Source organism: Pollachius pollachius, assembly GCF_949987615.1.
Source record: "Pollachius pollachius genome assembly, chromosome: 8".
Taxonomy (NCBI): domain Eukaryota; kingdom Metazoa; phylum Chordata; class Actinopteri; order Gadiformes; family Gadidae; genus Pollachius; species Pollachius pollachius.
In genome coordinates, this window is record NC_136941.1 from 14369868 (window position 1) to 14392856 (window position 22989).

At 47.6% G+C, this 22989-nt stretch overlaps 1 protein-coding gene across 1 annotated transcript in view; it reads left to right on the forward strand.

The window, feature by feature from the left end:
• Window positions 1-203: 203 nt before the first annotated feature.
• LOC307078925 (metabotropic glutamate receptor 7-like) overlaps window positions 204-22989 on the forward strand; it is a gene marked incomplete at both ends in the record, with an annotated part of 49853 nt that continues 27067 nt past the window's right edge. The window contains 2 exons of the mRNA XM_079740960.1: window positions 204-716; window positions 21355-21571. Coding sequence (XP_079597086.1) covers window positions 204-716; window positions 21355-21571 — 730 coding nt within the window. The remainder of the gene's footprint in view (window positions 717-21354; window positions 21572-22989) is intronic.

A 22989-nucleotide genomic window follows, 5' to 3' on the forward strand; every position in this document is an offset into this window, starting at 1 on the left:
GGTGGGTGGCGACTGGTTTTCTTCAGCCTTCTTGTTGAATGGTGACCACAATGGTTCCGCGGTAACAAAAACTTGTTTGCCTTTTCTGGGGCTTATTTTCTTCCCACAGCGGATTTGCAGACGACATTTTTATTTTAGTTTTGTATATATTTTCTTTGCTTTCCCTCTGCTACAACTTCTTCCTACGGTGAGCAGCAGGCACCATGGCCCGCCTCACCAGCCCGGGTCTGAACCTGAACGTGTGCTCGCTCTGGAGAGCGCTGTGGCTCATGAGGACCGTGGTGGGGTTTGCGCGCCCGCAGGAGATTTACGCACCCCATTCCATACGGATCGAGGGCCAACTGACCCTCGGGGGACTCTTCCCCGTGCACGCGAGGGGGGCCGACGGCACGCCGTGCGGGGACATCAAGAAGGAGAACGGGATCCACCGGCTGGAGGCCATGATGTACGCGTTGGATCAGATCAACCAGGATGAGCAGCTCCTGCCCAACGTCACTCTGGGAGCCCGCGTGCTGGACACCTGTTCCAGAGACACGTACGCCCTGGAGCAATCGTTGACTTTTGTCCAGGCTCTGATCACCAAGGACACGTCAGACGTCCGGTGCACCAACGGGGAACCGCCGGTGTTCGTCAAGCCCGAGAAAGTGGTGGGAGTCATTGGAGCGTCGGCGAGTTCGGTGTCCATCATGGTGGCCAACATCCTGCGTCTCTTCCAGGCAAGTCTTTCTTTACATTTATTCTGAGATTAAAAAAAATATATATATATGAGCCTGTGTATGAATGAGCCATGTGTGAAAGAGTGGCTATTAATTAAACGAAAGAAAAAGTAAAGTGCCATTTCGTTGGGATCTCAGCCTGCTTCTTTCAGGGTTATGAGTTTGTCTGTGTGTGTGTGTGTGTGTGTGTGTGTGTGTGTGTGTGTGTGTGTGTGTGTGTGTGTGTGTGTGTGTGTGTGTGTGTGTGTGTGTGTGTTGGAACACACCGATGTGTAGAAGAGCCGTGTGGTGCTGAAAGAACAGCTCCCTCCGGCCCCGTCCACCTCCTCCACGTCTCGTTCTGCGGTGGATTCAAATGCGCGGTTGACGGGCCGGTGACAATTTGACACTATCTTACCCATCCAACACCGAGCCCCCTTTAGAAATTGTATCTCTGCCGCCACAGCTGTTTCCATGCGATTGTATCAGTCTCTTGTACTCGTGTTTTAGTTGAGCTTTTTGGGGTTTAATATAACGAATCATTGTGCGTATGGCGTTTTGAACTGTTGAGTAAGCACTCTAACGGTAAAACCGTTTGTAGGCCAGCAAAATCATTGTCTCCTGTGGTCTTATTGAGTTAAGGCGAGGTAAAGACAGAAATACAATCGCTAATGTGAACAGGAGTATTATGGCTACAGAGCCAGTCAGACACCCAGGGCGAGGCAACCAGCAGAGCAGGAAGACTCAAAATGAATAATTAAAGACAAATCCTCACAGCAAACTAAGTAATTACTTGAGATGTTGTATGCAGGGATATCTGCAGTATCAGCCCATACAGTATCTTAACCTCCTACCTACGCCAAGAAGGACCATCAAAGTGGGGTTGTTGCAAAGGATTTGTGGTCACACACACTGTATCCCACGGTCACAGGGCGTTTTGTGTGTTCTCCCTAGATCAATTACACAAACCAAAAGCCTGGACCTAAGTGCCTGTTTAACTGAAAATAAGGAAGTACTTAACATGCTTTTAGCTCCAACCGTTTACCAAAACACACACCCACAAATACACACAAACGAGCAGAACCCTTCTTCCATTTCACGACAGATCGAGTTGTTAGCAGACCAATGTCCTCAGGCCCATTGATCTTGGCCCTCCCATTAGCTGGTCACAGCCCTGTCGCCCGCAGCAACACAACCTCAAGCTTGGCCATGACTCCATCTCTACTGTATCGTTCGTGATCAGTAGTACATGGACTTTGTTGTATATTGTATAAACACACACACACACACATATGTACGCAGGCAGGTACACACACAAACACATACGCACGCAAGCGTAATCACGCTCACACCTGTGGACACCTGTGCGGGGTCATCATGGGGAGGAGGGGGGTACGTCCCCTTATCATCTAACCATTCTCCTTCCCCACCGGCCCCAGGTGCTCCAGCAGGTCTGTCAGGGCCCAGCTGAGCCTGGTGGGGGCTGGCAGCAGGATGATTGGGTGCGTTGCTCTGACAGGGCTGTCGGCATGGTAATCAAGCTCAGGGAATCAAGGGAGTTTTGACAGAGCCTGTCAAGCACCTTCCTCCCGCGTTCGTGCAAATCCCCCCCCCCCCCCCCCACCTGCTCAGTGTACAGCTGTAGAAGGCGGGTTCTGAGTTACTCCCGTGCAGACATAACCCCCTCAGACCCGATGGGGTGACCAGGAGACACTACACACTAACAAGTCTGTACCCTTTCCACGCCTGACGGTCGTAGAATCTCACGACTCTCCGGGGAGGTGGCCTACGGTCGTTGCTCGGGTCGGGACGGGAAGTAAGGAAAGTAAAAGTAAGGAGGAATGACGATGATGTGCTCATCATCCCAGGCTTATAGAACATTTGTACCTACTTAACGCTGTAATCCGTAATGCAGCTCCCAATTAGCATGTTGATGTAACGAACACGTGTGCTATATCCTACACGCTAATCCACCTGGCAGACATGACAAATCAGCGCCGTCAAACGAAACAGACAATCAGACAAGAACAACAACTGCCACCACCTGTCACAAAAAACAAAGCAATTTCCCCATCCCTAAAACAAGTGGCTATCAAAGGTGATCAGTGTGGCACGTGCTTTGTCTAAAGCGGGCTATAATGTGTAACCGCCTGACTGGCTTCCTTAACAGATCTAGTCTGGGGGAACAAAAAGACCCTCCTGTCTTCTCTTAATCTCATTCCCCTTACCCCCAAAGTTGGCGCCTGCTGCGGGGTCTCTGATTGGCCGCGTCACGTGCTCCTCATCACCTGCTCCTCGTCGCTGCCTCCCCCTCTAAGATGAAGGAGCGTCAGGAAGGCTTAATAGTCTACGTCGATTGTATTGCCTCCTCCAGCCTCCAATAGTTAATAGAGCCCCTCACTATTCACAATATGAGTGGTTGCTAAACTGCTCGTGTTGGCACCGGGCTGGATTTCCTTTTTCTACCCCCCCCCCCCCCCCCCTACCCCCCTGGGTGCCCAAGAGTGTTGATCAATACTGTTGCCATGGTGAGGCCAATTTGTTCCTTAGATGTTTTCATTTGAATGCCTTTAAACGCCTCCCTGCTCTGCTGGGGATGAGAAACAGCGTGCCACACCGGGGCCAAACTTTCTGAATCCCTTCCAAGAGCGGTTGTTAGCCGCGTCACCTCTTCCTTTGACAAATGGTTAGACGCTGCGCTCTGTTCCGAGCAAACAGCTGGTCACACGGAACAGAGCAGAGCAGCGGATGTTGGTTGCTGCATAAAAAATACAACAAACTGTAAACAGCGCATGGAATACCGGTGACGCGGGGTAGATTATTCCACCCTCGTGACGTTTCAATCGGGGCGATCTCTGCTTTCAAAGCGAGCAGAGGAGAGGAGGGAGGTAGTGCTGGAGGCACTACCTCCCTCCTCTCCTCTAGGCCGAGCCCCGACCTGCCTTGGGCTAGGTCGGGGCTCGGGCCCCCGGCAGACCGGCTGTCTACAGTAGTGATGCATTGATGTCCTCTGCTCTAGTAGCCTGAAAGGCCCCGACGTCAGTTTCTCGCCTCTTCGCTGTGATTGATTTGAAGGATATTGAAGCTCTGCTCTGTGATCTGTTAGGTGTCGGTGTTCAAGACAGCGGCTGACTGGGGGAATGTATGGGAAACACAAGGTGTAGAATAACAGCCATGGACAAACACGCCTGCCTTGTTTCAAACAAAGCTGTCTTGACCCCACCCCAAGCCCCCCCCCCCCCACGAAGCCTGACACACAGCGGAAGGGGTCGCGGGTCAGATGGGTCACCTGTTTGATGTTCATCCTGTCGATTCCTAGTACTCAGTGTGTTGTATTGGTTTGTACTGTCTCTATACAGCAACAAGTGCTGTGGACAAACTGGTTTCACTCTACAACGGAGAGTAAAAGTTCACATTCATTAAGAGCAGATACACACCGCCGAGTTGATATGAAACACACCGCACGTACACAGACTCACGCACGCACACGCACGCACACGTACAAAAACACTCCGATTACCCTTTGAAAGCATGACAATACGCGGGTGACTTGTGGATTTTTCTTGTTCTGTGTCAGTGGTTTTCGGAAAACAGTAGCATTTTTCTATGAAACCAGGCTTGCTAATTGGCTAGAATGCTGAGGGTGACACGAAGAGCATGCTCAAATTTCCATCACTAGCCCCCTAAAACACTGAATGCATAATTTATTCACTCATTCATTTTGGGCTCCCAGAAGTGTCTACTTATCAAATATCAAATGAAGCTTGTGAGCTCGACTAAAGAAATTTGCATCCTTGCTGACATTCATAGTGAATGGGTTTTCTGAAGCATTAGTTCTGCTGAAGGGTGACATATGCATTCACACTTGGTACACTTGTCTAGGTTAGCGATTTAGTATAAATACCAGGGTTGGGGTAATCTGTGTCCAACCAGTTTCCAGTTGGATGGAGTTCATGCACCAGTCGGTTTCCAGGAGGGCATGCAGGGCCTTGAGACGATGTACAGACAGACAGAGCTGGATAACCACACACTGCTGGGAGGCTACCAGCTCAGTTCCCATAAGGCACTTTGTTATTATAGGATATATATGGACATCCATGCATGTACATATACACAAACACATACACACACATGCAAGCTGCAGATACACACATACATGTTCTGAAGAAGAAAAAAAAACACATTACATTCCGGTCAATTTGTAAGAAAGGAAGAATGCTAAATGTAGCTGTTAAACCGAATGCCTGCAGACGATTTTGAAGCCAGTCCTTGTTGAAACCATTCATTTGAAATAACTCTCTCTATGATGCTACGTGAGGGACGTGAGAATGGTGTTTGAGGTGGCGGCGTGCTCGGGGCCCGCTGCAAAGGAGTGCGGTGCCATTTATCTGGCGTGCAGAAGCAGTTAACAGGAGAGGAAACCCCATTATGTCCAATCCTCTTAAGCCGAGGAGCAGGCCCAGGTCTCGGCAGGCCTAGGCATAGTCCACTCGCTCTTTTCCTCAGAAAGGGAAACGCGTCTGTGATACTCGGGGGAATAAGCCGAGCCGTGCTGAAAGTCATTACCATAGGCTTTATTGTTGAGCATTTGAACCAACTGAGCTGTGGTCAGTACAATGCTGCAGGCTCAGCCCTAACGTTAAGACTCAGTCTGGCATTACCGGGGACTTTCTCAGAAAGGATAATGCCACTGTTTTTTAAGTCAATAGCGCTACTTAATAGAATGCACTACTTAGTGTTTCCCCAAACCACATGCTCTGTGCTTTGTTTCAAATCAGAAGAAGATACCTTTCAAACATAATCTATTTTTGCAAAAATCTATTTAAGGTTTGTCTTTCTGACTCATTTGTTCTGTAACCCCCTCTTGGCGTCAAGAAAACACTTGCTCCTCGATTGGCTAATTTGAGTGACCAACATGACAGCTGACAGGCGGCTCTCTGCTGTGAAAACATGCAAGCTGTTCCACTTGAAGCAATGGGACGGTTGAAAGAGAGAAATACAAGCTTTTGATTGAAGTCGCACACATGGGAACCCCCACCACCCCGATCCTAAAGTACCCTATTTCCACATTCACAACGACCTTAATCCTTTAATTCACGTGCATGCCTCGAAACCTTCCTTCTTCATCCTGATCCCTCTCACCCTTTATCTGCCGCTCTCTGTTCCCCCTGCTCATGTTTCTTTTTCCCCACATCATTCTCATGCAAACCTATACCGTCCAAAACAACCACCCATGCATCACACACATTTCTCAAATCTACATTTATTCCATGGGACGCGTTGTGCAGTTGGCTGACAGCCCAACTAAGTGGAAAGTGCAGTGTTCACATGGCTAACTGAGTGCCATCCCTCCAGGGTGGTGGCACTAGATTCCACTAGTACCCAGCCCTCCGTGCAAGAGAGGCCTGATACCAAAAGACACGCTTGAGGAGGGGCATGGGGGCACTGTGGGTTCTTAGGACATCCCGGTTTGACCTGCCTTCTTTCTGGTTGACTGGAGGGAGACAAATGTATTGGATTAAGGAGTTTATCACGGATGTGATGCAAACGTTGTTGTGCTTGTGTAGGGGTGCACGCTTCTGCACGTGGGCAGGCTTAAGTGCGCTTACAGTAAAAATACAGTGTAGCGGTGAATGTGGGTGTGGTGAATGAGTGTCGTGTCTCTGTTGGGGGACCCAGGTGCATGCTCACAGTTATGCACGCTCACAGCCATGCACACTCCAAGCCGTGCGCATTCCCATCCGTGCATGCTCACAATAAGCCGACACATTGGTAAAGTCGTTTCTTTATCGTCAGCTGTGCTATTGCTGCAGGCCCTGCGGCTATGTTGAAATAACTTCCAACAACAAATAATAAACTGCCGTAGCATTTCACTACACATTCTCGCATTCATATGCCAATGCCGTATTAGAATAATCTCAAACCCCCTCTGTAATGTTGGATTTCTCTTTCACTTTCTTCTTTTCTTCTTTCACATTTCATTTTGGTTGTTTTTCCGCTTGTGAAATCGCAAACCATTAGGGATTCTGAATGTAATTATCGTACGCTTGCTTTTGGAAGTATGCATCCCCGTAGCATGACTGCGACATGGGGCTCTGTTTGTGTGTTCCTGCTCTTGCTCTTTGGAGCTTGAAAAGCGCATCGTACCGCAGAAGAAAGAATTGTCAACAGGAAAAGTATTTTCACATGCAAATGAAGCCTGTTATTGTGTTTTTTTGTAACAGCGCTCAACAGCCTAAATCTGACAAGCAGACTGATATGAGGGGAACAGAAGTCAATTAGAGTTGACATGGTGAAAAAAAAGATGGTGTCCTCCTTCTCACTGCGTTTGTGACTTTTTAGCTGATGGCCATTGACGTCATCTTGGGGAATTGATAACGATGAGTCTAGTGTGTTATATTAGTGGAACCTTATCCATGGAAGTGGATCACTAGTCGTTCTATCGGCGTTCTATCATTATAAAATCGCTATTGTAATCTAAAATTCCCTCAGTCTAACCCAGTCTTCCCTTGGCCCAGCTGTCCTGATCTAAATTTCTCCTGACCTGACGTCAAATGACGCGTTTGACGTCATCTCAATAAAACGTTGCTTGCCTGCTAGAAGGGCCCAGGACTACAAAACACTGCTTCCGCAAATTTGTAAGCCCACCAATAAGGAATGAGGGGGGCGGGTGCTCCCGTACGATGTGTAAACACAATGTCCGGCATGTTTCTTCACCGCTTAGCACGAGAACTAGACAGACACAAACTTCCGACCATGGCAGAAGCAAATTTGCAATGGGAAACAGCCGAAGTGGAGACCCGTGTATTGATTCTCGGCCATGATGGAGAAGGAATTGGGGGGGGAAACGTTGGCTTTGACTCTCTGAAGTCCAGATTGAACTGCAACTTCAGATTGATGTGGAAGGACCAGGGATGTCGGAGAACCCGACGCAGTCTTTTATTCATAATATCATCTCAAACGACTGCGTCGGGTTCTCCGACGTCTCTGGTTCTTCCACATCAATCTGAAGTAGACTAAACTGCGACATGGAGGAGAAAGGGATTGTTGACCGCGATTGGCTTCCACCGGAGCCCTCAATCTACACTTCAGAGAGTCAAAGCCAACGTTTCTTCCCCCGATTCCTTCTCCACCATGGCCGAGAATCAACACACCGGTCTTATTTTGCAAACCCGCACCCGAGAATTACATTCCACACCCGACCAGACCCGCTACAAATTGATACCGACGCCCGACCCGCACCCGAAGGAAAATTAGACACATTAGATGGAACGCCGGGGAATTACACTATCTGGTGTTTGGCATTGTGCTTTACATTGCTGTGCAAAAAAAGCACATCAACCACTGTGGACGGTTTTAGTTGAGTCCTCTGCTCCTGAATAACATCTCCAGCCCCTGAGAAGTCTCGCTCGCAATCGCAAAACCTGCGACCGACCCGCGGTGTTCAGGCGTCCGACCCGACCAGCACCCATGTGCGACACAGTATCTACGTTATTTTTCCCCCGTTTAATCGAAATCAGGTACCCGAACCCGTGTAGGACTCTGGCCGAGATAACCCCCAATACGAGTCTTTACTTGTGGAAGTACCAGAGACGTCCGAAACCCGACACAGTCTTCAATTCATAATATCATCCGGAGGCGCACACAGCTTTTGGCCGCGATATTATATATTATATTTTATAGATACCTATATGTTATATAATATTATATAATTTAGATATAGAGCTCCGGGAGTTCGCAAACGGCAAAAATCCCTTCTCGTCCATGCTGCTGTTCATGCTGAAATGCAGGGAGTGAACGCTGATTGGCTGTAATGTTGTCGTCTTCAATCCGCAAGCGCCAAAAAGTCACTGTCTGCCTTTTCTCGGTCACGAAGGCAGAAAATTGGAAATTTATGTTACTATTCGACTAAATATATGACCCACTTTCAATACAGATTCATGTCTCCACCGGTGAAGTATTCCTTTAAGAGTGCCTTGAATTGATTTCTTCTGTCCATCACCGAGTCAAAGTGATATAATTGATTGCATCACAAGAAAACCGTGAACAAAGTACACTTCAATATATCCGTTATGATCTTAAATTTATGTCTGTGTAAATTATGTTGAAGATTACAGGAAGATATCTTGATAATATTTTTTAATTCAAATATTTGTGCATGTGTATGACAGTGTGTGTGTGTGTGTGTGTGTGTGTGTGTGTGTGTGTGTGTGTGTGTGTGTGTGTGTTTTCAAGTGCGTGTGCATGCATGTGTGTTCCTGTGGGTGCATGTGCGTGCATGTATGCGTGCGTGTGTGAGCATATGGGCAAGCATGCGTGTGTGTATTTGTGTGTATGAGTATGTTTGTGTGAGTGTATGTGTGTGCGTGGGTAGGAATGCTCTGAGGGTCTGGAACTGCATCACCGAGGATGCGAGCAGTGGAGTGCAGCCCAGCTTGACAAAGCAGTTAACGTGAAATGTTAGCGGAGGCCCATCACACCATATGACATCACGCAGGTTCGTCACATTCTGTCTGGGCTCTCAGTAGAGCCCCCGCAATCAATCACGTAGGAGTCTTAATGTTGTTCTGGAGCTGCTTCAGATCACAGAGTGCCCGCCAATTAGTCGCAATCTTGTTTGATTAGTTTGCTAAGTTCTCCTTTTGTAATATTTTTGTCCCCAATTAAACCACGGCTTATCATCAGTGCACCAATAGCGCCAATAAACCGAACCATGAATCATATTCAAATAACATGTGAAATGTTCATGTTTTCAGTAAAGTTGCTCATCTCATGATTAATAGTACAAGGCCTTTCAGTGCAACAGCGGATGATTCCCATTTTTAAAAGTCATGGCATATTTTATAGCTAACCCTGCAAGCTCCCTATAGCACTGCAATTAGTTTAAATCGGATCCAAGAACTTCTATGGAAATCTAATTTATTAATCTAAATGATATCCTCCCTACAAGGCCATTTGTAGATCAAATTTATTCAGCCACCGCTGCATTAAAAATGTTTACGAATGCACTGCGTGGCATTCAATATTAAGAACATTCAGGGCGATGTTGCACAACATAGCAACCTCTTTTATTTATTATATCTGTTAATCCTGAATCCCCCATAATACAAGCCTACAGTGTTCAGGTCTTTCACCTCCGAAAGTTAAGCTTTCAATACTATTGTATTGCGAGTGTGAAACTCAAGCATCCATTTAAAAGTAAAATGTCAGTGCTGCATTATAGATAACATATCCATCCTTCCCTCTACTATGTACCATTCATGTGTATTGGTACGACCCTGGTTTCTGAAAATACAGCATTTGAAACATTTACATTTGAAATACCCAAAATAGCCCCCCATCTACAGCTTTGATTTTTCCCAGCCGTTCTGAATGGCTCATGTCCAAGATTCTACGGTGAAACCGTCATTGATTTGAAGCAGAGATCACTCTGCCTTAAGCTGTCCCTGACAGAACCACGCTCTGCCGGTCAGTGGGATATCCATGTCACAGCGACACACCGAGCTGCAAACAATTCTCACATCGGAGGTTTGAGGGGAGTTCAATCATTACCGGGCGCCCTGCCTCATCCCCGCTACGGCTGGTTAGCCTCGCTGAGGGTAATTGTCTGATCTTATGTCTCTTATGCATCTCTGAGTGTGGGACTGGGAAATACATTGCTCTCCACCACCCCCCACTGCCCTCCAGCGGCTTTTACGCTTCCATTCGAGAAGAGATACCTGAAATATGAGTGTTAACGGAGACACACACACGGAACACAAATCATCTCCCCCCATTAGCCGAGACACGTGGTGTGAAAAATTGAGATCTCTGGTCTGTAGGTACACAAGCCGTCTTCTTTTTTTCCATCCTTTTCGAATAAAAGAAAAAAAAAAAAAGGAAAATGTAAAATTACCCTTTGTCCTCTGCGTCACGTTTACGACCAAGAGACCAATGAGGCGTGGAGCCGGGGAAAACACCTTGCATACATCAACACGACAATTGTATAGAATAAAAAATAAAGCATGGATGGGCGGTGAGGCAGAGCAGGGGCGTTAATGACAACGGGGAGGAGGTCGTATCCTCCCGTGATGTATTCTACTGGCTCCATAAAGAACAGAAGAGGGCCCAGGGACACAGCCGAACTGGGGGCTGGCCACAAATCTCTCACTATAATACGTATTAGGAAATCTCCTGAAGGAGATAGCAGGCTTGCAAGGGAAGAGGGGATAAATGCTTATCAAGGGTTTATTCAAAATCTCATTTTTGCCTGGGTATTGTTTTCGAATGTGTATCGTCATAGCAGTCTAGTCTGATATATCGAGTAATGTAGCAGTAGCAGCAGACGATTATATGACAATATGGTGATTGCAGTCAGTGTCAGTAATCCTCTATTCTCAAGACTCATGTTGAGATCTGTGTGTTGAATTACAAACAATTCAATGTAATCATATTTCAGCCAAAGCATAAGCTACAGAAAGCAAAGATACAACCGAGTATAGTCTCGATTCCAATACGGGAGCACCACAGCCATGTTGGATGTCAGAGCTCAAGGCTAGAAGTGATCCTCAGGGACTCTGGGAATTGTTGTGATGCACTTCTGAAAGTACCCCCAAACCATTTATTTACCGTCACTGTTCCTTAGAATCAACGTCAAAGGGAAATGGGGTTTTGATTGGCAGTGAAATATGAAATAGATCAACGTTGATGGGCCTGCCATTCCCCACCGGCCCAGTGATTTGGCGAGCCAATGACTGGCGTGGACCGCACTGCAACGGTATACATCACGCCATCTTACACAAAACGTACAGCTTAAAACTTAAATGCAAGCTATTTGTAGTCCCTAGCTGTCAGACCCATAAGTGCAGACACTTACGCTGCTGACAACTACAAATGCATTGCAGACGAGGCCCAGTGAATGGCAAATTCAAGTGGGAGATTTAAAGTATAATTCTTTTCACAGGTGTCACTACCCACATAACAAAATATTCTTTGTATTCCAAGTTTCCGGCTCCGCCAGCAGCAGCAGCAGCAGCACACGACAGAGTGGCTGAATCCCCCTCTCCTCTCTCGACGACCAGATTCATCTATGTTTTATTCTATTACAGTCTGCTACATGCATCTCAAGCGCGCGATGCAGAGTGCTGCACGGCTCAGGGGACAGAGTAGGGGGCTCTCTGTGCTATTTGCCCGCCATCGCCATCAGGAGGTAATTACATGGGCCTGTGCTGAAGAAGGCTTGGGAGGGGTGGAGCGGAGATAAGATCGGGGTGAGGGGCAGGGGGAGTAGGGTGGGGGGGGGGGGTGGGGGGTGGGGGGGGGGGGGGGGGAGGGGAGCTCACTGCCTCCTGCTTTTTGCTTTTGTCTGCGCTGTTAGGAGTGAAATGGGCCCGCTGATGGTGTTCTGGCAATGCTGAGAGAGAGAGAGAGAGAGAGGGAGAGAGAGAGAGAGAGAGAGACCGGGAGGAAGGATGAGAAGGTGGTGGGGCAGGGGGACAGGCAAGGGGAGGGAGGTGGCAGGAGGTAAAGAGACGGAGGGAGAGAGAGAGAGAGAGAGAGAGAGAGAGAGTGTAAAAGGCAGGCAGCGACTTGGAGGTGAGGGTGGTAGGGGCGAGTGAGGGGCGAGATAGGGGGTGACGGAAGGAGAGCGTGTCACACAGGAGGAAGGAAGGGAGGGGGTGATGGGAGGGGGGGGGGGGGGGGGGGGGAGAGAGGTACCGGGGTGAGAGAGTGAGGAGGGTGGAAAGGAGGAGGTGGGGGTTGCGATGGTTGAGGGGTGCTATGGGGGATGGGGTAAGGAAGGGGTTGTGGGAAGAGAACGAAGAAGAATCATTGGGATGCAGGTCAGGGCGGCTGCGGCAGGCGGGGAGGGAGGGAGGAGCGGCAGATAGACAATATATGTGGGTCGGGGCGTCAGGTGTGGGCAGGGGAGACATGGACCCCGTGCCAGCGCCTCCTCGCTAAATTATGTGTCAGGGCGAGACAAAGACGAGGAGGAGCGCCGGGGCGGGGCGGCCAGAAGCCGCCGTCTGATCTAGCGATGTGTGTCAACACACACACACACACACACACACATATACCTTTACCTCCATCACACATACACACACACATATATACCTTTATCTCCACCACACATACACACACACACATATACATATATATATATATAAATATATATATATATATATCTGTACAGATACATACACCCACAAAAATAGACATTTAGGGACCCAATTGAGGCCCACCCACGCACAGAGCATCACTTTATATACTGTATGTGCTGATGTTAAAGTTACAATGTGTAAGCTTGAGACAATCCCAGTCAGCAGGCAGGAGGGAAACTTTAAAAAATGATCTAATGACGATCTGCCCACTCTAAGGGGTGACGCATACTGGGGTGGCTCGGCTGAGCAGTGCGACTGGGAGGGGTTTGGGGAGGGTGAGGATAGTACGATTCTTTGTAAACAAAGAGGGAGGTATGGGCTGGCCAGCCTTTTTTTTATTTGTGGAATATATCATTTATCTGTATGTGATTTGATCACATTATTGAAATCATTATTGATTAGCATTGACATTAGCATCGGCATTAGCTGACAGCTATGTCAGCTAATTTGAAGCTACGAGCTCATTGAAAGGTTACGCATTCATACGCGTTATTAATACAAACAATATCCCTGCAGTAGAGGCACACACACGTTGGGATCCAGCGAAATAATGTCTCTCTCGTCGGCAAGGTGTTCATCCTTGTTGCTGTAATTATTATCTGTGGTTTGACGCGCTGCTGTGTAATTATTCTTTATGGATATAAGCTGCATATGCTTCATATTGTTCGAGTAATCAACAGAAAAATATGAAGATGTCAGAGCAGCACTGCAGAGGAATGAAAGCTTGTGTTGAGTGCACTTTGCAGTCGGGGGAAGAAAATCAATAAAAAAACTATCTGTAATGTGATGATGTGAGCCTGTGGATGGAAAGCAACACATCTGAACACTTAGTCACAAGCCTGTGGGCTATGTTCCGTTCATAACGTGTATGCCGTTTCTCCCAATACCTGGGTGAGAATGCATACAATCATACACACACACACCAACACACACACACACACACATACACACAAACCCGCACACACAAAAACACACACACACGCACAGACAGACACACACACACGCACACACACACACAAACATTCACATGATGATCAAGGCTGCTCTGCACTGAACTCTATTGTTCACCGCAGGCTTGTGATTCCTCGTCTTTAGTCCATAAAGAGAACAGGAGCCGTGGAGTCAGGTCTTAAAGGGGTTCTGGCTCCGGGTTTGTGATAAGTCCCATGAGCAGCAGACTTCAATGATGCGCCGTTACTGCAGTGTGTTGTATGCCTTGTAAAAAATATAAGCAGAATATCTGTGCCTCTCGCCCCTCCGCCTTTCCTCACGGGGCTCCCGATTGCAGCACCCTCACCTCGGTTTGGCTCTACCCCACCACCAGCACCCACTCAATCCAAATCGCAATTTTGTCGAGCACCCGCGGGTGCTTCTTATTTTGGGTGGTGGTAGTGCGGGGGGGGGGGGGGGGGTATGATTTGAAACTGCAATGTGTTTGGAATAGCAGCAGTGCTCGTTTGCCAGATGGGAAGAAGAGAGGACCAAACAGGGCCGGTGTCGGCAGGTCAGCCAGGTTGTCTTTGCGAGCAGGGCTCCACATACTCCCCTCCCACGCGGCGCCGCTCCGGCTCGGCTGCTCGTGAGGCTCTCCCTCCCTCGGTCAAACATCCTCGGCGTGAGTCATCGCCAGCTCCTCTCTCCCCGTGGAGGAGACCTGCTGGGTGTCTTAAAATACGGAGGCTGGGGCCCCGGCGCTCAGCCTTCAGTTGCCCAGGGGACCGGGGAGGGAGGGAGGTGTGGAGGGGAGAGAGGAGTGAAGAGAAGGTGAGCGAGAGCCGACTGGGAAGGAGAGAAGAAGCGCAGCGGGGGTGGTGCTGCTGGTGGCGGCGGTGGTGCTGGTGGTGGTGGTGGTGGTGGTGAGAAGACGTAGCCCCGCCCACCTTGCTGCTTGCGTGTGGGACGCTGCAGAGAGCTACGGAGGAGAGCGCTGTGGGCGATGCAGGAACGGCCGGGTCACCGGGGGACGTTGCTTAAGAAGCAGAGTGAAACATCACGCTAAACAAGTCCTGAGTTTTAAAACTTGATGAGGAGGAGGTGGTGGAGGAGGTGGTGGTGGAGGAGGAGGTGGTGGTGGAGGAGCTGTCTGACAAATGAGTGAAGGAAGGAGCCCCGAGTTCGACTAGTTGGCTTTGAGTAAATAGCGTGTTGATGGGGAATGGGAGTGAGTGTTGGTGGTGGTACGACAGGTAGCATGATGGATGGAGGGATGAAAGGATGGAGGGGTAGCAGGGTTATTGTACGAAGCCAGGAGAGAGAGAGAGAGAGAGAGACAGCCTGGAGGAGGGCTGGTTGTGGCTGATATGTCTGGCAGATGACTGAGGGCAGATTGGTCTTCTTTATTTTTTCTCCTTCTTTATTTTGGAGGGGAGGGCTCTCTGGCAGCCCCGTCCGCTCACTGGAAATTTCTGCTGCGCATCTGTGTGGGCGTGGCCTCGTTCAACCACCTGACAGGAAGGGAGGGGGAAGACACAGAAGGGGACCGGTGATCATGGTGGAAATAACACACACACGCACAAAGGCACACGCACCACACACACTCACACACACACACACTCATGCACGCACTACGCACAATCCCACACTCACACGCACAGACACACACACACGCACACTCACACAAACCCGCACGCACCGCGCACGCTCACACACACACACACACACACACACACACACACACACACACACACACTCACACACACTCACCCACATGCACATACACAAACACACACACTCACACACACACTCACCCACATGCACATACACAAACACACACACTCAAACACACACTCACCCACATGCACATGCACAAACACACACACGCACAAACTCAAACACACGTACACTCACACACAGGACACACATAAACACATATACGCTCACAGAAGCACACGCACACACACACACACTGTCTGAAGGGACTTGGAGACAGAGGCTGGGCGACGGGCTGTCACACGGAGGGTTTGAGGGAGAGGAGTGATGAAACATGGTGGGCCCCCGCTCCCCCAAAAACACAGGAGCTCCAGTGAGCGTGCGAGGCACAGATGGGCAGGGAGTGAGAGAGAGAGAGAGAGAGAGAGAGAGACAAAGAAGAGAGATACACGGCCCACAGGAAGACAGGGGAGAGGAGGTGGAGCAGGAGGAGGAGTAAATGGGAGGGTAGAAGCTGTTGCCTTTCCCCACCCCACCCGTGATCCTTTCCGCGGGTCGTGTTGGCACTGCCATGCTCTGGTGTGGAGAGATTGTCAAAGCTGGGCCCGAGGTTGTGTGTATGGACACAGTCGTTACCTCCTCCCTTGCTGACAAGACTCACTGCCATCTTGATATGGGGCCCCTCCTGCTCCGAGGGCCCCTCCGCTGCCGCGATGCAGGGCGCTGAGGGCCCCGTGATTCATGAGGAAATGTGTAAAAACGGCATGAAAGTTTGATTTAGTTGAAAGGGTGTTGAACCGTGAATGTTTTTTTGGGAGGGCCTTAACAAGTCGACAGTGAAAATAAATGTTTTGGCACACCACTCAAAACTCCATTAAACTCCATTCTAGGTAGAAATTTTATCGCAAAGAATTTCTCGAGCGTATTAGTGAACTTTTGCATACACTTATGTATGTAGAGTATGTGTGTGCATGTGCATGTGTTGGCGTGTGTGTGAGTGTAAATCTACGTGTATGTGCATGTGTTGCCGTGTGTGTGATTGTGTACGTATGTGGGTATGTGTATGCGTGTGTGTTGGCGTTAGTGTGAGTGTAAATCTATGTGTATGTGCATGTGTTGCCGTGTGTGTGATTGTGTACGTATGTGGGTATGTGTATGCGCATGCGTTGGTGTGTGTGTGAGTGCGTACGTTTGTGGGTATGTGTATGCGTGTGTGTTGGCGTGTGTGTGTGAGTGTGTACGTATGTGTGGGAATGTGTATGTGCATGCGTGTGTGTATGTGTGTGAGTTTGTATGTATGTCTGGGTATTTGTATGTTCATGTGTTGGCGTGTGTGAGTGTGTATGTATGCGTGTTTGTGTGTGCATGCGTTGGCGTGTGTGTCTATGTGCATGTGTTTACGTTGACGGGCGTGTGAGGGTCGCCGTGGGTCAGCGAATCCACCAGGCCACGCCGGGTGACATTGGGTTTGCTTTGGTTACGCCATCAACACACTGAGAAAGAATTAGCGGTGGTGTCCCTGCACGGAGAGATGTGGGGATACACTTAGCAGCTAGTCATGCAGTAAATGGAGGAGCAGGGCCTTCCTGCACGCCGATGTGCCTGGACACCCTCACCTCCGCGCACCATCTATTCTGGGGGAAGATTCAGCCCTCTGTCACTCAGAGTTACTGGTTTGTTTTGGCTCTTTTGTACTCCCACCCAGAGGCGATGGAGACCTGCAGGGTTTAGTTTGTGATACCTTCTCTGGGTAACGGAGCGTGGGTAACGTTGATGCAAAATGTTCGGCTGTGTTTGATCGCACTAGGGAAAAGAAGCTTTTGTGTGAAGACTTTTTGGTGTTTGATATATTAGGACGCCAGCAGTGGTGTGATGCTGTCTCTTTGGGCTAAGCAAAAAAAGAAATGCACAGATGGCGAGGAATGATGGAAGACATTCATATGTCGGTTTATACATTTACTTTAACAAAATTAAAATAAAAAAGACATGGATATAATATAAATGGAATGTATACATATATTCATATACATTTTTATATATATATATATTATAGATAAATGTCATTTGATTATTTTAGAATAAGCCTGCTAAGTGCAAACGCCTAGTACCCCTACCTGGCTTATTGCATCTTTGTCATGGTGCTTTTGGCCTTTTGTATGGGAAATTGCATTGAGAAGGCCATGGAACACTAATTATGTTCCCAGAGCGCTATAATGCTGCAGTGACGGTCGCTAACCTTTACATAATCTCACTTCTTCACCTTTCCTCTCAAACACCCATCGTCAAATTCTCATTTAATGTCAGTAAGCAGATTGCTGCCCTGTTCCTCTTTCTACTGTCTGTCTGTCTCTCTGTCTTTCTCGCTCTCTTTCCATCCATCTCTCTCTCTCTCTCTTACTCTCTATCACTTTCTCCACTTTTCCTCTTCTCTTTCACAATTTCAGTATTCCTCTGAGATTGACCTGCTCTTTGCGCTTTCTCTCTCTCTCTCTCTCTCTCTCTCTCTCTCTCTCTCTTATTCGCTCTTGCCCTCTCTGTCTCTGTCTCTCGTTTGCTGTGTATCAACCCCTGGCCAGACTTGATATTTGGATTCGTATTCATGGAAGAAGCGAGCACTTGGTGGTGGCAAATCAATACAACAGCGTCCCCTATAACAGACCTGTGTGTTTTCCTCCCATCGATCCTGTCCACCCTGATACATACAAGAACAAGCCAGGCCATTAGCCTTTGCAACCCTTACCCTGATCTATCCTGCGAATGACAAGGGCCAGGCAGCAGCCTAAGGTAATTGTAACATTGAGAATAGTTCTTCGTCAGCTCCTATCTCTTAGTTCCCCAAGTTCAATTAATGGGCTCTTTGTGTTGTTGATCGAGCCATGCGGTTCGTGGCAGACTGTTCGACAAACTCCTCAATCGGAGCCTTATTCACCGACATCGGGGGAGGATATTACCAGGTTCATTTCTTAGACCACCCATCAAGAGATCATAGGCGAAGCGCTGTTGCTTTTCTTAAGTAATCCTGCAGCAAACACAACATCAACAACCCCCCAGTAATGAGAGTGCCTGCCCCTATGGATTCCTGAAAGGAATTTAAGTCCTGCATCTTGATGATTCAGTGCATGATAAATATCATATGATTATAGTAATAATAATAATGAGAAGAAGAAGAAGAATTCTAAATAAATACAATATTTCAATATGATTAAGAGGAGAAAAAAAGTGGTAATAATGGCTATATAAACAAACATAATATTTAAAACATGAATGCTTTAAGTCCATTAATAGTATGTAGGACTTCCTCATTTGTCCATTAATTGACCGCAGGTCTATAGTTTAAACCTTCTAGTATGAACCTGGATTTTGTTGAAGAAAAGGGTTATAGATTCATGCCGTCTTGGGAAATCAATCAAGCAAAGGTGACCAGGAACTGAAAAGTGCATCACTTCAGAGCTTCTGAGGAAAGACATAATCAACTTCTGGACAACCGTAATTGAATCCATGTATCATTCAATTACAATCTCACGTCCTACAACATTTTCTCCCTATTATAGTGGCCAGAGAGGGGAGAAACAGCAGGTATTAATTTTTAATCAGACTCTTTATACAGTCAGAAACTCCCATCATAATTCCAGCTTTAGTTTTGGCCCCTTTGGGATGTTTTTCACTTTCACTTTTCAACTCTTAAAGTGTTATGGTGATAATTAGGGCATCACATGAATACCAGTGGCTGTACTGTTAGCGAATACAAATTGGTGTGGACATATGTAATCTAATGTTATGAGCGTAGAGACTAAAGCACTGCCAGAGCTAGTAGAGAAACATCACAAAATAAACAAAACAACAAACAAACAAGAAAGAAAGCAAGTAGTATCCTTGAACTCAAATCACATAAGCTCTCTGCACTGAACGCCGGTGAAGATGGGATTTTGTTCCACAAATCCATGAAGAGTTGCGCTACATAGCATCACAGATCATGTTGCGATTACTCGTCCACAAAACACTCCCAAAAAAAAAACAGAAGAGCAGGATTCAGAAAGGTAGCACTTATGTCGGTGCATGTTTGAATCTAAAATGTTGTTTTTCTGTTGGCTTTTCATCTCTTTTTCTTTCGTAATAACCGTGTTCATTGAATTCATCTTTCACAGCTCAATGCAACACTTTACCCCCTCCGGCTGTGTTGTTTACCAGCACCTACAGGAGCAGGGTGGCTGTATGGCTGCTTCAAAGAGACTAAAAGAAGGACCCCACTCTGCACGCTTTGATTTGTCTGCCCTTCCGCAGCTGACCCCTTCCGAATCGCGGTGTCAAGCTAGCTACAGCTCACGCTCTGTCCAGGGGCCGCGCTGTGGCGGCTCCACGGCCCCGCCAGTGCCGTGCAATGTCCTCGTTCCTCTGTTTCCCCCACCAGCCTCCTGCGTTGTCTCATCCCTGGAATGGAAATAGGTAGCGTTTAAACAGAGCCCCGATTACCCCGCCTGTTCGGGGATGTGGGGAGCGGGTGGGTGGGTGGGCAGAGGGGATGGGATGGGTGGTGGTGGTAGTGGTGGATTTTTTAAAAATACACCAGTGTGCTTCTACCTGGCTGCGCCCACCTGACTGATGGCGGATTGCCATGGCAACGTCGCGCTGGGATGTCAGGAAGTGGCGCTACGGCAGGGCAGGTTGTTAATCAGCAAATAAAACACCAAAATAAAATCACAAGAAAGGGGATGGTTACACTTTATCTTACAGTGACGGGTTACAGTGTAATCCCATTAGTAAGTACTGTGTAGTGAGGCATGTAACAACATGTCACTGCATATTTAACAACTGTATGGAACAGCATAGAGTTCCTAAATGGGTTAAGGTTAGTAATAGCCAAAAGGCAAGTTCCACACTAGGGTAGGTTCAGGATGAATCTGTTCCATCACACTATTGCATATTATGTACATGTTGGGGGGGGTTGGTACATGCTGACTACATGTGTTTTCTCATCTGTTTGTAATGTAAAGTGTCAATAAGGACATTCAATCTTTGATCTTTGACTGACGCTCAGTTTTCCAGATTTCATGTTGTCGGTTGAATTTGTCAATATGCCCTCATGTAACTATGAGAACGACCCAGTGCTATTTCTATACATTACATTATTCTACACATTAAACTGTGCCAAGATGTTCTACCACCCACACTGTGGTGAGAGATTCACCCAGAAGGCAGAGACGTAAGAAGCCTTTCACTTGATGCTTCACACCATCTCTTTTTTAACACCAAAGTTGTATTCATACCTTTTAGAAGATGAGTACAATCTTTATCAGTTTTGAGATGATATAATACAGGATATGATGATGAGTATTTGAAAATGTTACAATTCACTATTGAATATTTGTGTTGTCCTCAGAATTTTTTCTTCCATTCGACTTGGTGGGACTGCCTGAGTTGTTTCCAATAACCGAGATCTGCATGGTGGAACCTCATAAAAACTAGAGAAACACCAGTGATATTCTCCCATTTATTTATAACCCAGCCGGTGGAAATGTGATTTGTCAGATTGGTCGCCCTGGCAACTAACGAAACTAACATCGTGCCTTAATGCTCCTGTACACAATGTAATAACCCTGCTACCTCCTCTTTCCTCTTCCCACACTCCAATGTCTCTCTCTCTCTCTCTCTCTGTCTGTCTGTCTGTCTGTCTGTCTGTCTGTCTGTCTGTCTGTCTGTGTGTGTGTGTGTGTGTGTGTCTCTCTCTCTCTCTCTGTCTGTCTGTCTGTCTGTCTGTCTCTGTGTGTGTGTGTGTGTGTGTATGTGTGTGTGTGTGTGTGTGTCTCTCTCTCTCTCTCTCTCTCTCTCTCTCTCTCTCTCTCTCTCTGTGTCTGTCTCTCTCCCACTAGATTCCTCAGATCAGCTACGCGTCGACGGCCCCGGAGTTGAGTGACGACAGGCGCTACGACTTCTTCTCCCGGGTGGTGCCCCCGGACTCCTTCCAGGCCCAGGCCATGGTGGACATCATCCGCTCCCTGAGCTGGAGCTACGTCTCCACCATCGCCTCGGAGGGCAGCTACGGGGAGAAGGGAGTGGAGGCCTTCACGCAGCTCTCCAAGGAAGCAGGTGAGAGGGAGTTGAAGTAATAAAATGATAACATAACAAACAAAGAAATCGCCTGAAGGACTACGGCTTTTCTTCGGGACACCCACGGTCCCAAATTCATATTCTTTATTTGATCTTTTTACCTGCCAGAGCGGAATGAACCACCGGCCAAGAAATCGTTTTAATATGTAACCCCAGACTTTTTTGGTTCCTGCCAAATGGTCAAATCTATCAGCCATTGGCTGGCGGCAGGTGTTCATTCTGGACCCTGATGACACCGGTAGTCTGGCGGTTCCCAGAAGGGGTCTCAGCCGGCCACCTCCCCGGATTGGAAGACAATCTCTACAACCGCCACGCTAAATGACCACAGCCCTTTGGGTCTGTGGTTTTAGCGTTGCTGAGGCTTTGGGAGTGAGGTTTACCCTGGAGGACACACTTCTCAATCCGCTACACAACAGTACACTAACTAGCGTTTATGCAAATGAAAGCCTGCCGGCCAACATAAAGGTTTCTAGCGAAGATGAATTAAGGGAGGGGGGAAGGACTTGACTTGTTGCCACATATTGCACACATACATGCAATGAGGAGCTGTGTCTTACAACCATGGAAAACATCTATTGCCGGTGCAAATAATGAATGTAACCCGGCCCATTATAGGAAGCAACACTGCAACGTTGCTGCTCCGTCGCGTCACCCCCTCAGAGTAATTATTTCAGTTTCCACATCTGTTTTCTCCCAGCAACAGCAATCAGATACAAAATAGACGATAGTTCTTTGAAATGTTGTGTAACACCAAACACGATTCAATGCAATTAATTCTGATCCATTCTGACCCCCGCACAATTCATAAGCTGGAAAGCCCTTCGCGGCTGCAGCGAAATCATTGCAGCAGTCTTTTCTCGTCTTGCCAGAAACCATTAAAACATATTCTATATAGCGGGAATGTTCCAATTAGTTGTAGTGATGTGATTTAATTAACAACTGGGAACGGCCTTGCAGTGTCTCCGCACATTTTTGCCCCCTTTGACATCATCCTCATGGAGGATTTATGAATATGCATCTTTGAAATGACCCCATGACCGTATAACCTGTCACTTCTCAATGGAGTGCACTACTGTATTACTATTTATGCTTGACTCATTCGGTGGACCTGTCTCTCCAAAGTCACTCACACTGAATACAGATTCAGGGTGAGGCATCTCACTCAAGGATGCAAGCGCCTTTGATCGAACCAAAATACGAACAAATACACTCTCCTTGTTTCTAAGTACAGTACATTTATACAAAAGGCCTTGATGTAATAAGCATAAAGAAAAGGGTAAAGGTGCATTTGCATATGAATGACAATGAATGGGTGAGTCACCTATAGCCTACTTTGATTAATATCTTGCTAAATGACACTCCATATGTAAATGGCACATTCCCCCACTCCTCCTTGC